The 15,800-nt window shown below is 39.0% G+C and overlaps 1 protein-coding gene across 1 annotated transcript in view; it reads right to left on the reverse strand.

The window, feature by feature from the left end:
* Nucleotides 1-5,605: 5,605 nt before the first annotated feature.
* Nucleotides 5,606-15,800, reverse strand: part of Zdhhc2 (zinc finger DHHC-type palmitoyltransferase 2) — a 56,395-nt gene continuing 46,200 nt past the window's right edge. Inside the window, exons 11-13 of the mRNA XM_038326272.1 lie at nucleotides 11,236-11,348; nucleotides 9,272-9,345; nucleotides 5,606-7,498 (exon numbers count right to left, since the gene is read on the reverse strand). Of these exons, the coding sequence (XP_038182200.1) occupies nucleotides 9,305-9,345; nucleotides 11,236-11,348 (154 nt within the window). The 3' untranslated portion in view covers nucleotides 5,606-7,498; nucleotides 9,272-9,304. The remainder of the gene's footprint in view (nucleotides 7,499-9,271; nucleotides 9,346-11,235; nucleotides 11,349-15,800) is intronic.

A 15,800-nucleotide genomic window follows, 5' to 3' on the forward strand; every position in this document is an offset into this window, starting at 1 on the left:
CATCTTTGGCTTTTTGACTTAAAAACTAATATTTAGCACACCTATTACTTATTTTGAAAACTTAAGATGAAACAGTGTTCTATTTGGTTTCTTTTTGATCTCAGAAAACTGGACTGCTAGTGTGCCTGCTTAGTAGCCTCTTTCTCAGAGTTTCCTGATTTGTATCAGTGTAGGTTTTCCTTTTCCTGGAAGTAGTAACAACAGGACTGTTAAAATCTTACTGAATCTTCGCTTTGGATACATTTGACTGATCCATTCTTCTGGATTCAGCTGTCTTTACAGAAGAAAGGTTAAGCTAGTCTATAAGCCAGTCTGCTGTGTACTTCTGGGTCCTGCAGACAGGGAATGGTTTTTAGTTTTAAATGGTTGGACAGCAGAACATGTCCTGACTTGAGGAGTATATGAAATTCTAATTGCAGTACCCATAATGAAGGGTTAGTTGTGGTTTATTTTATTAAATGTAAATGAATGTTTTTTTTGTTGTTTTTTGTTTTTTTTGTTGTTTTTTTGTTTTTTGGTTTTTTTTGTTTTTTTTTTTTTGAGACAGGGTTTCTCTACAGCTTTAGAGCCTGTCCTGGAGCTAGCTCTTGTAGACCAGGCTGGTCTTGAACTCACAGAGATCCGCCTGCCTCTGCCTCCCGAATGTTTTAACTGAATGTGCAGCAAGTCCTTGTCTCATGCTGGGAGAGGTCAGAAGAGGGCACTGGATCCCCGACACTGGGGATACATAGGGTTGTGAGACACTGTATGTGTGCCGGCAATAAAACCCAAGTCTGGAAAAGCCATCAGTGCTCTTAACTGCTGAGCCATCATCACTCTGGCCCATAAGTGAAAGATTTATTGAAGTTCAGCCACATTAATCATTCATGGATTGTTCAGGGCTATCTTCCCTTGACAGTAGGGAGTTGAGTTGCTGCTTCAGAAGCTCCCTATGGTGTGCTGTATTGCACGCCTGTTTGGCAAACAGGATCACACTCAGGTAATAATTGAACAGCATTTGGAGTGCCACATGTATTGCCATGTATTGTATTCTCCTAGTACCTGCCTGTTACATCAAAATAGGAAATATGCACTTTAAATATGCTTTCAGACGTATTTTTGTTTAAGCATAATCTTGCTATGTTCTCAAGGCAACTTCACTGTTGTCCTGGTGTACATTATTTGCTTGGTTTTTTTATTATTTTATGTTTTACCTGCATGTATGTATGTTCACTGCTTGTGGGCTTGATGCCTGTGGAAGCCAGAAAAGACTGTATCAGGGCCCCTGGGACTGGAGTTATTATAGATAGGTGTGAGACATCATGTGGGCTGGTAGTCAGACCCAGTTCCTCCAGAAGAGCAGCCAGTACTCTTAACTGCTTATCTTCTTTAATAGTGTCCATCCCTTCATGTTTGCTTGTTAAAGCAGTTCCTGGGTCCACTTAGGCCATATTTTCAAGACCTTGTGAGTGCTTGATGACGGGACCTTAGCAAATGCTTCCTAAAGTGATCCTTATCAAGCAGGGTACCTCAGAACTCTCTGGAAGCCTTTCTCGTGAATTTACACCATGTAGCTGAAAGTCAGGGAGAGTGCTATCTTCATCCGCTTATCTGGTGTGCATTTTCATTATGATGCCATGATACTGATTTGGCAACTGCAGTATAATAACATTTCCAGAATAAACTCTTGACAGTGTTTCCTCTTAGGGGAAAACAATAATTAAACATTTTAAGAGGGAATATCTCATCACAGCATAATTTCATGAAAATACCCTACAACCAAAGAGTCTTTACAAGTGGTCAGTCCGTTAGCCAAAGGAAGTAGTTTACCATGATCAGTAACATCATGTTCGAATGCTTCAAGTAAAAGTGTCCAAAGAAAGACCAGACCTTTGGTTAACAGTTGCTCGACACTGGAGAAGAGAAAGATAAGCAGAAAATGGTTTAATTGGCCAAACTTGTAAGCTTGATGAAGCGTGAGGTGTTTATAACATGCAAGTGTTCAGTTGATTATTCATCAATGGATAGTTTGCAGAAACTGCTGTTAAGAAACAGCTAGAGTCAACAGTTCGTTTCATTCACTCTAAAGGGCTCACCTACCAGTCCTATGATGGTCTGAGACATCAAACAAGCAGAAAAGTGTTTTCGTGTTCCCTGAGGCCAGTCTTGCTAAGCAGACCTGACTGAACTTGAACTCCTTGAGACCAGGCCTTACATTTGCAGGTGTCCTTCCTTTCCCACGTTTGAGATAAACAGAGCATTCTAATTTAACTCTTACCACACTGAGTTCAATGCTAACCTTTATTGTTTGTTCTTGTTTCTCAAAACAGGACCTCACTAAATAATCATGGCTAACCTCAAACTCACTATGTACTCTAGACTGACCTCAAACTCAAAGAGATTCCCCCCTGCCTCTTATCTCCTGAGTTTGGGGATTAAAGGTAAGCATTACCACACCAGACTTTTTATTGTAATTTTTAAACCCAGGATTAACAGAAATCTTTCTGAATGAGAACTATGCGCAATCACATGAGACACTAAGTGACTTTGATTATAAGCTCTTGTGAGTTTGATAGCTTTAACAAGTTTGCCCTAAAATTACAGTGCAAAGAAAGCAACACATTCCCTGTGATAAATTTTCTGCAAAAACTAGCATTTAAATCAGAAGCTTACCAGGTTATTTTATACTTCAGGTGCTGTTGAAATCTAAATTGGCGGGCTGGCAGAGATGATTTAGGGGGTGGTGAAAGCATTAGTTATACAAACCCGATGACCCCAGTTCAGTCCCTGAAATCCAAGTAAAAAGCTATACCCAGCTGGGCGGTGGTGGCGCACGCCTTTAATCCCAGCACTCGGGAGGCAGAGGCAGGCGGATCTTTGTGAGTTCGAGGCCAGCCTGGTCTACAAGAGCTAATTCCAGGACAGGCTCCAAAGCTACAGAGAAACCCTGTCTAAAAAAAAAATACCCAAAGGCATGCACCTGTAATCCCAGCACTCCTGCAAAAGGCTCAGAGGCAGAACCACTCAGAAGTTCAAGGGCATGGGGTACAAAGCAGCAGCAGCAGCAGCAACAACAAGGTGGGAGGGAAGAACAGCTCCACAGCTCCTAGAAGTTGCACACCTACCTACCCCTACACAGAGACATCTAAAAATTCAAAGCAGAAAATGAAATCTCCATTCTCCACAAATTCTCACTGGATATGGTTTTCCACAGTTCTTTTCTTGTGTATTTGTTTTGATGCAAGTGCAATGAAAATTGTATTTCAAAATCCATTTAACTGCTATTGAGTTCTTATAGATTTTATTTTTTTTTTACAACTGTTATTAAATTTCTTCTTTGACTGGGGCCAGAGAGATGGTGCCATGGTTAGGAGCACTTGTTGCTCTCGCTGAGCTCCTGGGTTCACCACCATTAGAAGCACTGGTTCCCTGGGGATTCAATAGAATCCCTATTCTGACTTCTGCAGACCTCAAGCACACACATGGTGTGCATACAGGCATGCAGGGAAAACATGCTCAAGTGTAAAATAAGTAGCTCTTTTAAAACTCTTTGACAATTTAATACAGATATACTGTGTTCTGATTCTTCTCACCTCCTACCCTCTCTTCTCCCCTGTTCCTCTCCCGTTCCTTCCTACAAGTCAGTCCCCTTTCCTCGCTCATGTTGTTTTGTTTAGTGGCCTGCCAAGTGTAATCAGGACTGCCTGTGTGACCACTGGATCCTGATAGGTTCACCAGCGAGTTCAGCCGAAGACAATGACAACCCCTCCTGCTAGGATCCATCAGTGGCAAGAGGTCTGCAGGTTAATCACTGAGCCATGATTATCCATTGACATTTACAGTCTTGGGTAGGCCCAAGTTGCTGGATGGTCATGATGGGAATGGCTGTGTCATGCCCAGAAGTATTTCACAGCTCTTCTTCTCTTTTTCAGCTTACATTCTTTCAACCCCCTCTTCTGTGATAGTCCCCTGAGACTTGGGAGTGGTCTACATGCCTTGTGTAGGGCTGAGCACTTAACCATCCGAGATGTTCTTAATCTATCGGAAACGATACATGAAAGGCATGCTAAAAGAGAAACCAAGGAAAGATTTGTGGGATCCCATAAATGACTTTCAAAATGATGAATACATAAGTAAAATGATGCTTGGGCAGACATGTTTAGTAGTACCCTGACCTATCTGAAAGGAAAACAATTCAAAAATAAGTAAAATCTCATTCTAGATGAACATTTTGTATTAATTTTGATAGGGAACACTAACAAGCCCAAGATGACGAAACTGTGCTCACCCTCAAATTCTATCTTATTATGTTTTGAATGTGTTAAATGTTTCATTTTTACTTATTCTTAGAAATTTATCTGTTAACTGGGGTTTCTGTTCCACCAAGTCTCATAGTAGTTTAGTCCCAAATAAGCAGAGGTCTACATTAATTATAAACTGGTTGGCCTATTAGCTCAGGCTTCTTATTAACTCTTATATAATGCCACAATTCTATGGAGTTTCAAGGCCCCTGCCACTACCAAGAAGCATGCTATCAGCTACCCATAAACACCATGTAAATGTTTGGTTGTAGGGCCTCTTTAAAGAGCTGCAAGGTTTTTGCAGCTAAAGCTGAATCAGGAAGTCTCTCTTAAATGAGATGTGCTTGTCTCTAGCAAACAGAGCAAACCCCCAAAAATGCTACCAAGAAGTCATACTTAATTAACTCTGTTCTTTTTGTCTAGAACTCTCTCAGGTTTTAGTTGACTTAACTGTCCATGTTGATGCCATTTTGTTGACTAATGTTTCTGTCCCACCAGGTCCCACAGCCGTTTAGTCCCAAAGAAACACACAGAGGTCTACATTAATTATAAACTGGTTGGCCTATTAGCTCAGGCTCCTTATTAACGCATATAACTTATATTAGCCTATATATAAGCCTATATATATTAGCCCGCGTGGCTTGGTACCTTTTTCGGCAAAGCAGTCACATCTTGCTTGCTCTACAAGTAGTTCTCCACTGTCTCATCTCCTCCAGAGACTCATGTTATAGCTAAATTGTTGTCATGAATTCTACCAATAGTAGCTTTGGGAGACTATTATAAAAAGCCTGTCTTGAATGGTATTGACAGTGCCGACGTAATTTCATCTAGACAGCAAATGAAGATGAACTTCATTCCTTAGAGACTATCAGAGCAAAAGCCACGAACTTGGGAAGACTTTGTTGCTGTATTGAGACGCAAGTGTTATCCTTGAACAAACCAGTCCTTCTTCTCTATATAGAGTTCAGGTAAACAAAACATTTGCTCAATAATTTTAAAAGAACAATTTCCTAAATCTTGGAAAGATTTCCTAAAACATGGGAAGAGCTCTTTAAGCAAGTAAAATGTAAATTATCAGTTTAGACGTGATCAGGATCATTGGCGCATGTGTCTGTCCCAATGTAATTTAAGCCATTACATCCTTTAAACAGAACTGCTTAAGATGTTGCACAGAGTATAGATGTGTTTATTCAAGCTTGCCCACTCAAGCAAGATGGCAGTGTACTTTCCGATGAGACATGCAGTCAATCAAATCATTCATCCCGTGAGTAAGAACAAAATGGCCAACCCACTTCAGAGCTTAAATAACTAGATGGAAACAGAAGTAACCATTACAACATAATGAAAAAAAAATTTATTTTTCAAATTCTTTTCCAATTTGGCTCTAAGATATACAGACTCAGGTATTTAAATAAGTACAGAAATGACCTAAAGAGAGGAGACACAACAGTATTCTAGCAGGGTAAAATGTAAACCCACACCCATCCCCACCAGCTTCCAGTTTGATAAAAGGGAATGCCTAACAGAATCCTGTCGTGGGAAATGAAGGAGGGAGCACTGTGCTATGAGAAAAACCTGCTGCATAGTTCTACTACGCCACATGCTGCTGCCCCAAAGACTGCTTACAGGAGCTCTGGGCTCCAATCTGGCACTTCAGGTAATGACAGATGACCAAAACATGCTTGAAGACAGTGGGTAAAGCGTATCTTATCCTCTGAGACTTTCAGAGTGGATTGTCAGATTCAACTCTCTAGCTTGAACAACGCGAATGCAGCCATCACCCTCCTTCATGGAACGGCACCCACGTGAACCATGGAACGGACGGACTGGGGAGACGTCCGTTCTTCCTTAAGCTCATTCAACATAAAACTCTAGAAGGAGGAATTGCGAGGATCTTTCATTTTTACTATTATCTCCTTGGCTTTTGTTTATGGTAAATTATGACTTACATCAATTACTTAGTTTTTTTAAAAGCTAATCTACTTGAAATCCTCAAAATTAGTACCAAAGAAACCACACAGTTTACTATTCTAATGGCTAATTTATAAAACTTTCGAGATTTTTTTTTAATGAGACATTTTTTTTTCTCTGTGTAAATAGTGCATACAAGGCACAAAAGCGTCTGAGTTTATTTATTGAGGCCAAACATTTTGGCATCATTAAACACACTTTAGTTTACCTTAAACTACATTTCCAAAAAAGCACACTGTTTAGTTTATGGTAAACTAAACTTCCACAAGTATGTGGTTTTTAAATGATTTGCATAATTTAATCCTGATAGTTATTTGAGGAAAAATATATCCCAATGATCATAGTTTTGATGAAAGGACGCAGAGATGATAGAGATGCATTAGAGGAATAATCCGTTGATCCATCAGAAATGCTTAGAACTCAGTAAAGTCACCATAAAATAGGGTAAGCAGTTAAAAAAAAACAAGTTTTATAACATCCAGACCAATAGCCGTGTTACTAAGCAATCTTCATAATAATTAGCATAAATTCCCTCTGACTTCAAATTAAGACATGAAAATAAATTTCTGATATAAGTTCTTTGTCAAAACATTATATTAGCTGTGACAAAAGGTTTTATCCAATTGCTTTGAAGAGTGAACCCAAGCTTCAGTGTTCATACCTATTTTCCAATGGGCGACAAAGTCTAGAATCAGAGTTGAACCTTCCACACACAAACGGATGGAGACCTTTGGGCTACTTGACCTTCGTAATGAATTCATACTCACTGCAGTTCCCACGTCTGAAGCCAGATTCACATCAGAGGGAAAACTCAAAGAACAAAGACTTCTTACCACTTCAGAATACAACTTAGCATTATAATGTGACTTGAAAATTTTAAAATTTGAAGATTAATCTACATTTTCTGAAAGAGAGTATCAAATGACTGATGGGATTATATGTTAAATTGTACAACCCTGAATGAAAACTGGCCCATTAACTTATTCTTAGTTTTCAGCAGGAAATAGTTCCTTTTTAGTTGCTTGTAAAGGAATTTTTGTTAGTTATAGCCGTTTATATATTGGACTGAACTGTGTTCTGCTGTAAGTATCAGTTTGGTAATGACTCCTCAAAATTCTTCATACCCCTGGGTTGGATCCCCATCACTGATGAAGAAAATTGCATATTTAGCCAAAGGGATATAGGGATAATTGGTTAACGGTGCCTTCCTGTGGGAAGCCTGTTCCATCCTTCCACAGCCTTGGTACCTTAAAAGCAAACAAAAACCATGAAACTATGTTAAACATACAAACTAAGAAACTTATTCACTGTTATCACACAGCCCTGTTCAACACCGTGTCCTATGCTGCAAGGCTTGGTAGATGTGTTCTTGAATACAGATCTCCAGGTCTAACGTAACCCACGAGAGATGCTCTTACTAAATGGAACGTCAATATAGATCCTGATTGGGTAGGTCTAGGATAATGAGCAAGGGTCTGTGTGACTATCTAGTCCCAGGAGAAGCTCGTTTTTCTACTTTAAGTCCACAATTTGAGTGGCAGTGCTTGCTGTTATTCATCTGTTGTTCATCCCCCCTGAGGCCAGTTGGAGATTAGGAATGGCTAAAGTGTTAAAGGAAATTTAAGAAAACTTAGACACACGATATCACAGTGCTTGTCTATGTTCTGTTGTACAGTAGGAGGGTTGGGTGCACTAAAGTTAATCTTTTTAGAATCACGATGCATTTCAGGAAAAATATAACTATCTTTAAATTATGTTAAACTGAAAGAAGCTGTAAAAAAAGTCACAGGCTAGGCTTGAGACTTAACACAATGGTATGGTATGGTATGGCATGGTGTGGTGTGTTGTGTTGTGGTGTGGTGTGGTATGGTATGGTATGGTAGTATGGTATGGTACGGTACGGTACGGTATGGTGGTGGGTATGGTATGGTATGGTATTGTATGGTATGGTATGGTATGGTATGGTATGGTACGGTACGGTACGGTATGGTACTTATTTAGAATGCACAAGCCCTAGGTTCTATCTTCAGCATATCAACCACAAAGCCACAGAACATTTCCTAATGTAGTTCAGAAAGACAAGAACAGAAAATACCATTTGGCAATCTGAATTATATCCAGCAACATTAGACATGGTCACATAATAATGTGTTAATTTTATGTGCATTGCTGTTTTATCTGCATGCGTGTGTCTGTGTGAGGGTGTCAGATCTGCAGAGCTGTAGTTACAGATAGTTGTAAGCTGCCATGTGGAAGCTGGGGATTGAATCCAGGTCTTCTGAAAGAACAGTCAGTGCTCCAAACTGCTGAGCCATCTCTGCTCATGTTTTGTTTTCTGAGCACTGGGATTACAGCCCTGAATACCATCTGTGGCGTATATTGTATTTGTTCTAATATTGCATGTATAGTTGGCTTGTTTATCAGAGGCACTCTTTCTTATACCTTTGTGCTAACTACAGGCTTATAAATAGAATAGGTTTTAAGGTGACTGATTTGGAAACACAGGTTTTATGTGTTAATTATAATGTAAAAAAATGATTGGGAACAGCTACTAAAGATGACCTATAATGAGGTCCTACTGTGAGTGACCCAAAATGGGGATGCAGAGGTTGTGCTGATAAGATTTAAACATCTAGTACTTAGACTAAGTAAGAGTCTGCTAATAGATGGATGATCAAAGATACGGTGACAATAATTTTAAATGAGAGGAAAATTTAATTCTATGCTCCTGAAAAATAATGGTCCTCTTAGGATCCATCCCCATGACTTAATGTATTACTATAATAGTAGCTGTTCCCATCAAGTTATTTCTACAGCTTGTCAAGTTAACCTGTATGCTGGCTAACACTGAACCTAGGTCCACTTCCACGTCCAGCATGATTTGTGGAATTCCATAGGTCAAGTAAGATTTCTTCTGAGTCATCCAAAATAAATATTGTTCATGGAAACTATGAACTGTTTGGAACTGGAAACCTGTTAAAAAAATATAAAATGTAACAAAAAAAGGCGAAACATCTTACTTCGTAAAAGTGATTTCATGTTCGATTGTAGAGTTAAGTTTCATTCTCCATAGTTAGTGCAGGGTTGCTCATACCTTAAAGAACATAAATGAAGACTTTTGACTGATTTGAACAAACGGCAAAAATACCTCTATTTACCTATAAGCCACCCTCTAGAATACTAACAGAAGAGTCTCGTATATTGTATTGATATTTGGTTCGCAGAAATACATAGACATTCACTCACTATATGACACTAGTTAAATCACCCCAGTATCACACACACACACACACACACACACACACACACAGAGAGAGAGAGAGAGAGAGAGAGAGAGAGAGAGAGAGAGAGAGAGAGAGAGAGAGAGAGAGAGGGCAAACAGGAGCAGTGGAGGGAGACAGGACTTTGCAGGAAGCAGGGGGTCACAGTAAAGAAAGCTAGGTTGTAGCAGGCACCGCGTACACCTGATTTCCTGACTCCCTCCCTCTCCTCCAAGGAGAGAGGCCTGGAAGTCCGTTTGCCATACCATCCTTCTCATGTTTAAACTTTAGCCTCTCAATTTAACAACCAAAGAAACGTAAAAATCAATCGAACTGCCAAATAATTAATAGCATATTAAAAAGCACGAAATAAGCAGTGTGTTAATGTGTACTGTAATATGAAATATAAAACCTTCTGGAGGAAAGATTAGTGAGCCTCCCTGACAACTGCCCCTCCATCACTGCTTTGTTTCTACGGAAACTAGTGTTCAGAAGGCAAATCAGTACCATCAAGTATTGTCTAGGTAGTGAGTGCTCATCCTTACCACAGTCTGAGAAGTGAAATACTCTGCCTAGACGTGAGAGAGACAAATTATAACACTTAAATCATGAGGCAAATGTATTTTTTTTTTTTTTTTTTTTTTTTTTTTGGTTTTTCGAGACAGGATTTCTCTGCAGCTTTAGAGCCTGTCCTGGAACTAGCTCTTGTAGACTAGGCTGGCCTCGAACTCACAGAGATCCGCCTGCCTCTGCCTCCCGAGTGCTGGGATTAAAGGCGTGCGCCACCACCGCCCGGCGCAAATGTATTTTTGAAAAAAACCACTAAGATTTACTAAAGAAACCTTGCATTTTAAGAGAACATGACTGATTAGATGTTAAATAATAAATAGAATTTTTACTCAAGGACTATCTAGTTTTGTTTGGACTATCACTAAATACCAAAGAGATTCTAAGTAAATCACTCAATACTTTAAAGTACAATGAACCAGCATGTGAATTATGAAAATGAAAGGGTGTACGGTAAAAATAAGTAAAGGTCTATATAAGATAGACTAAAATTGATCTGGAGATCTTCTGTTCTCATATGTTGGAACATCAAACATGCATGCAGACATGTACACACACACACACACACACACACACACACACCACTGCATTATGACCACACTATTGCATTTAACCCTTACAAGCACCAGCGCTATGAATATAAAGAAACAAAACCTAAATGCCATTAGGAGACTTAAAAATCACATGAAAGTGAAATTTGTAATCAGGCTTGAGTTCAAAACCTTGCTTATTCTTTGAAATAAAAAAATAATAAAGCCAATAGCAATGAGAGAAATTGTGAGATGTGAAGAAACTGAGAGCAGCTGACGTTACAGTAATTATATAATCACTTTAATACTCTGAAACTAAATGGAATCTTTAAAGTAAAAGACAAAATTGTGGAATTTAAGATCCCTTCCTGGAGATATTGCTCAAATTTCTGAATTGCTTACATTATCTCATTTTCTATGCTCTATACTGTGAGTCACCTGCCACCTTTACAACGTGCCGCATAAAGATTTGGTGGCGAACAGGCAGAAATTCTTTGACAATAACCTGATGTGTATGGTGGGAGTCTTACTCAAAAATAAAATATAAATCTCCGTGCAATGGACTTTCCCTCCTCATCTACCTCTTGAGAACTGAGGCTATCAAAACCAAAGCAAATGCATCCTCACCGGCTTTGCCCTTTCCAGGGTTCGAGCTGCTCTCCGCCCAGGTCTGAGACTCCGTCAGGAGGTGGCTCTGGGACTCTCTCAATGGCTTTGCAGGAAACTGATGGTTTTCAGGACTGAGAAGAAGTAATCACGATCACAAATTAACTCTTAACAACATTGATGCATAGTTCCCAAAATGAAATGCAGGCCTCTTGCAATGCAGGCTGTTTGCAGGAGGGATGGGAGACAGACTGAGGACGACAGGAATGAGTAAATCTGTTTCTCCGTGAGAGAATCATTCTGGTTAGCCTTCTTGCATCCCCGATTATGCAGTCCCCAACTCTGGGAAATTTCCACTTTGAATACAGAAAATGTTCTCAGAGTCAAACGTTAGCATGTAAAAGAATTTAGTTAGTATGTAGTAGCAGTTATTGGGTGACCATTTATTGTTTTATTTTTGCCAAATAATACCAGTTTCTCACTTATGACAATCAAATGAAATTTGCTTTCTTTTTCTTTGGTTTTTCAAGAAAGAGTTTCTCTGTGTAGCCCTGTCAAAACCAGGGTGGCCTCGAACTCAGAAATCCATCTTCCTCTGACTCCTGAGTGCTGGGATTAAAGGCGTGCATCCCACCCGGCTGAAATTTGCTTGTAAAGTAAGACTGAAGGCCATGGATATGTTAGTGGGTATAGCACGTGCCACACAAACATGAGGACCAGAGTTCAGATCTTCAGACCCATGTGAGTGCTGGGTGAATGTGGCAGCTGAGAAAGGGGTTCCTTGAAGCAAACAAGCTAGCTAGGCTAGCCGAAATGGTGAGCTATGGAATCAACTGAGATCCTTGTACTGATGAATAAGATGGCAAGGGATCAAGGAAGACTCCAGATGTCACTAGAGCCTCCACACACTTGTGCACATACTCCTCCATACATACCCATGAATATGCACACATACATATATGTATCCACACACATGTGGACATGCATATACCTACATATGCAAGGCCACCACACAGACCTACACATAATACCAAGTACCAAGTTAAGGAAATATGTATTGACTTTATTAAGTGATATGTGTGTGTGGAGGAAATAAAAGAACTTGTGTTTGGCAAGTGACTTAAGTTGGCTTGAGCAAGGAACTACTGTCCTTTTGTCCGATAAGCAAGATTGAGTCATATCTGCAGGAACTTTTCAAACATCTGATATTATCAGATCTCAGAAACCTGGTATATAATTTGGGAAGTAAAAGATGCTTGAAAGAAGAACTTTGTTTAAAAATTAGTTAGACCTGCTACAGACTACTATATTTGATGGCACATAAACTACTACTTAATTTGGGGATGTGTGTTAGCACAGAAACTCCCTCAAATAATTGTAACATTGTTTCTTAAAAGAACCTCTTAAAACTTTCCAAGAATAATTTCCCACATTTCAGCCGATTATAATGATTATATTTTAAGGCTACAAGGATAAGCTTTTGCAACGTGATAACTGCCTCACAACTAAAATTCCTGAGTATTTTAATTCCCTTTTGTGGCTTTAATACAAATACATTAATAAATTAAATTTATTAAAAAGAAGCAAACTTTTAAAAAAGCATGGCCATTCAGATTATATAATAATATAATAATATATATCACAGGCCAGGCGGTGGTGGCACACGCCTTTAATCCCAGCACTCGGGAGGCAGAGGCAGGCGGATCTCTGTGAGTTCGAAGCCAGCCTGGTCTACAAGAGCTAGTTCCAGGACAGGCTCCAAAGCTACAGAGAAACCCTGTCTCGAAAAACCAAAATATATATATATATATGTATATATATATATATAACATATATAACTATACATATAACATATACAGCTATACATACAATATACACACCCATATATATATGGATTGCATTATATATACAGTATATGTAACGTATACAGTATATATAACATGTAATATACTATATATTATTATAACAATAATAAATATTGTTACAAGAGTAGATCTTTGTCATTTGTTATAATCATATCAGCAGTAATGAAATCTCAGTCAGCAGTTAATTAGTATGCTATATCTTATTGTACTGGCTGGTTTTGTCCATCAACTTAACACAAGTTAGAGTCATCAAGAGAAAGGAACCTCAGTTGAGGAAATACCTCCTAGAGATCCAGCTGTAAGTCATTTTTTCATTTAGTAATCAATGGGAGAGGGCCCAGCCCATTAGGTGGTGCCATTCCTAGGCTGCTGGTCCTGGGTTCTATAAGAGGGTGGGGTGAAGCTAGGGAGAGCAAGCCATTGAACAGCTCCTTCATGGCCTCTGCATTAGCTCTTGCCTCCAGGATCCTGCACTGTTTAAGTTCCTGTCCTAATTTTTTTAAAGTGGAAGTTTAAACCAAATAAACCCTTTCCTCCCCAACTTGCTTTTTGGTCATGGTGTTTCCTCTCAGTAATAGAAAACCCTAACTAAGATAATTATTTATCTCATATGAGACTTCATACTCATGGAAACTTTATTATTAAATAAGGAAGAATAATACACACATCATCAGATGATAATAAACTCAATGACTTTCTGTGCTCCCCTTTGCAATGAAATTGTGTTGTCCAAATGTTACTGAACATGGCCTCTCATGTATAGTGAGGGGTAACAGACACCTATAATTCTAGCAATGGAGAAGTGAATCCAAGAGGATCAGGAGTTTAAGGTCATCATCAGTTATGTAGTAACATGATACCCTATCTGACGCTCTTACCACACCCCCAGGCAATGGTTCCCAGGGCAGTAGCTCTTGAGCAGAAGGGAGCTGGCAAGCCCAAAGTCACTAAGTACAAAGTGTGCTTGGTAGAGTTTAGAAAGAGAAGAAGCTATGTGTGTCTGGGGATTGGTAATGATGAGAAAGTAAGGAGGAATGACATCAAAGAGGTTTCCAGGGCAGTCTAGTATGCCAGGCAAGCACATCCATTAGTTTCGATATACATAATAGACCATTGGAGAACTAGAGCAAGACACAATCCAAAGGGAGAAAGACGGCCTGGGAAGACCAGATAGAAACCTGTTGAAATCATTTATGGGAGAATCGACAGTGTGCTAGCTTAGGAAACAGCCGTGAAAGTGGTAAGGATGTGTGTGTGTGTGTGTGTGTGTGTGTGTGCGCGCGCGTGCACATGTAACTGCAAGCGGTAAGAAAGGCTTATGGATATATATAGGAAAAATTTAAATATATATTATTGCTGCAGTGTTAAAGAATAAACCCTAGGACCTTGCACATACACAATAGACCTAATTGCTACCACTGAACTGTATCTCTGGCCTTTGATTTTGAAGCAGCCTCTTTGATTTTGGAGTCAGTCTAGTCCTGAACTTTCTTTATAGCCCAAGCTGACCTTAAACTCAAGATTCCCCCTTAGTTGCTCAAATTGAACCTCAACATTTAAATGAAAGATAAGAAATGGATGTTGAGGACACATAACTTCAAGTTCACATAGCTGAGTACATATGTCAAAAGTAAGATGTCCCCTCCCAACCCTATAGTACCTAGAAGATAGAGAAAAATGTTGCTTCTAAAACCTGCTGATTCTTAAAGTACAAAAACCACTTAACAGGGGTCAATAATATTAAAGTAATCTATTATTACACGTTGCAAAACTTTAAAAACATATTCTCAATAATTTATTAGAACTCAGTTATTTTACATTGACGTATAGGAAAATCCATTAACATTTAACCCTATATAATTTTCAAGCCAAAACCACTTAAAATTTGACCCAGGAAATGACTGGCGTCTCACCGAGATGTAGCAGAACAACCTTCTCACTAATGGATAAAGTTTGGCCTGCACATAGCTCACGCCAAAGACGGAGAGACAAATACGTCTTAAAAACTTAATGTGATTTTGGAATGTTTGCCAGGGTCACAGCCTTGAAAATAATTTTGGGAACACTCCAGAATTCATAGGAAAAAGCACTGTAATCAAGAAATATTCACAGGGTAAGTGGCCATTTGCATCCGAAATTATAGCAATGAAGAAAACCTCTAAAAATTTTAAAATAATATCATGCTTATACTTTTGTTGCTGACCTTCATTTAAAATTAGAGCATGTTTCTACTCAAATAAATAAATAAAAAGTAATTCTTCAATACTGGGAAATTTATATAGGGAGTTGGAGAGATGGCTCAGAACTCAAAAACATTTTCTGCTTTTGCAGTGGACCTGAGTTCAGTTCCCAACATGCACAAGGTGGCTCACAACTGTCTGTGACTCCAATTCCAGGGGATCTGACTTCCTTTTGGGACTTGGAAGTACCAGGCAGCATGTGATACACACACACACACACACACACACACACACACACACACACACACACTGACAGAACATGATGCACACAGATGAAAGAAAAAAATCTCTTCAAATTTTCACAGCAAGGCACATGCATCCTTATTCCAAAAAGAAAGAGGATATGGTCTTGTTTCTTAAAAAAAATAAGAAAATTCTCATATAGCAACTTTAATGGTTTTGTACTTTTCCCTTTATCCAATTAGTGGAAAGCCAGAATTAAACTTCTTTCTTTATGTTCCAATCCTCAGATCCTTGATAG

This window comes from Arvicola amphibius, chromosome 4 (assembly GCF_903992535.2).
Source record: "Arvicola amphibius chromosome 4, mArvAmp1.2, whole genome shotgun sequence".
NCBI lineage: Eukaryota > Metazoa > Chordata > Mammalia > Rodentia > Cricetidae > Arvicola > Arvicola amphibius.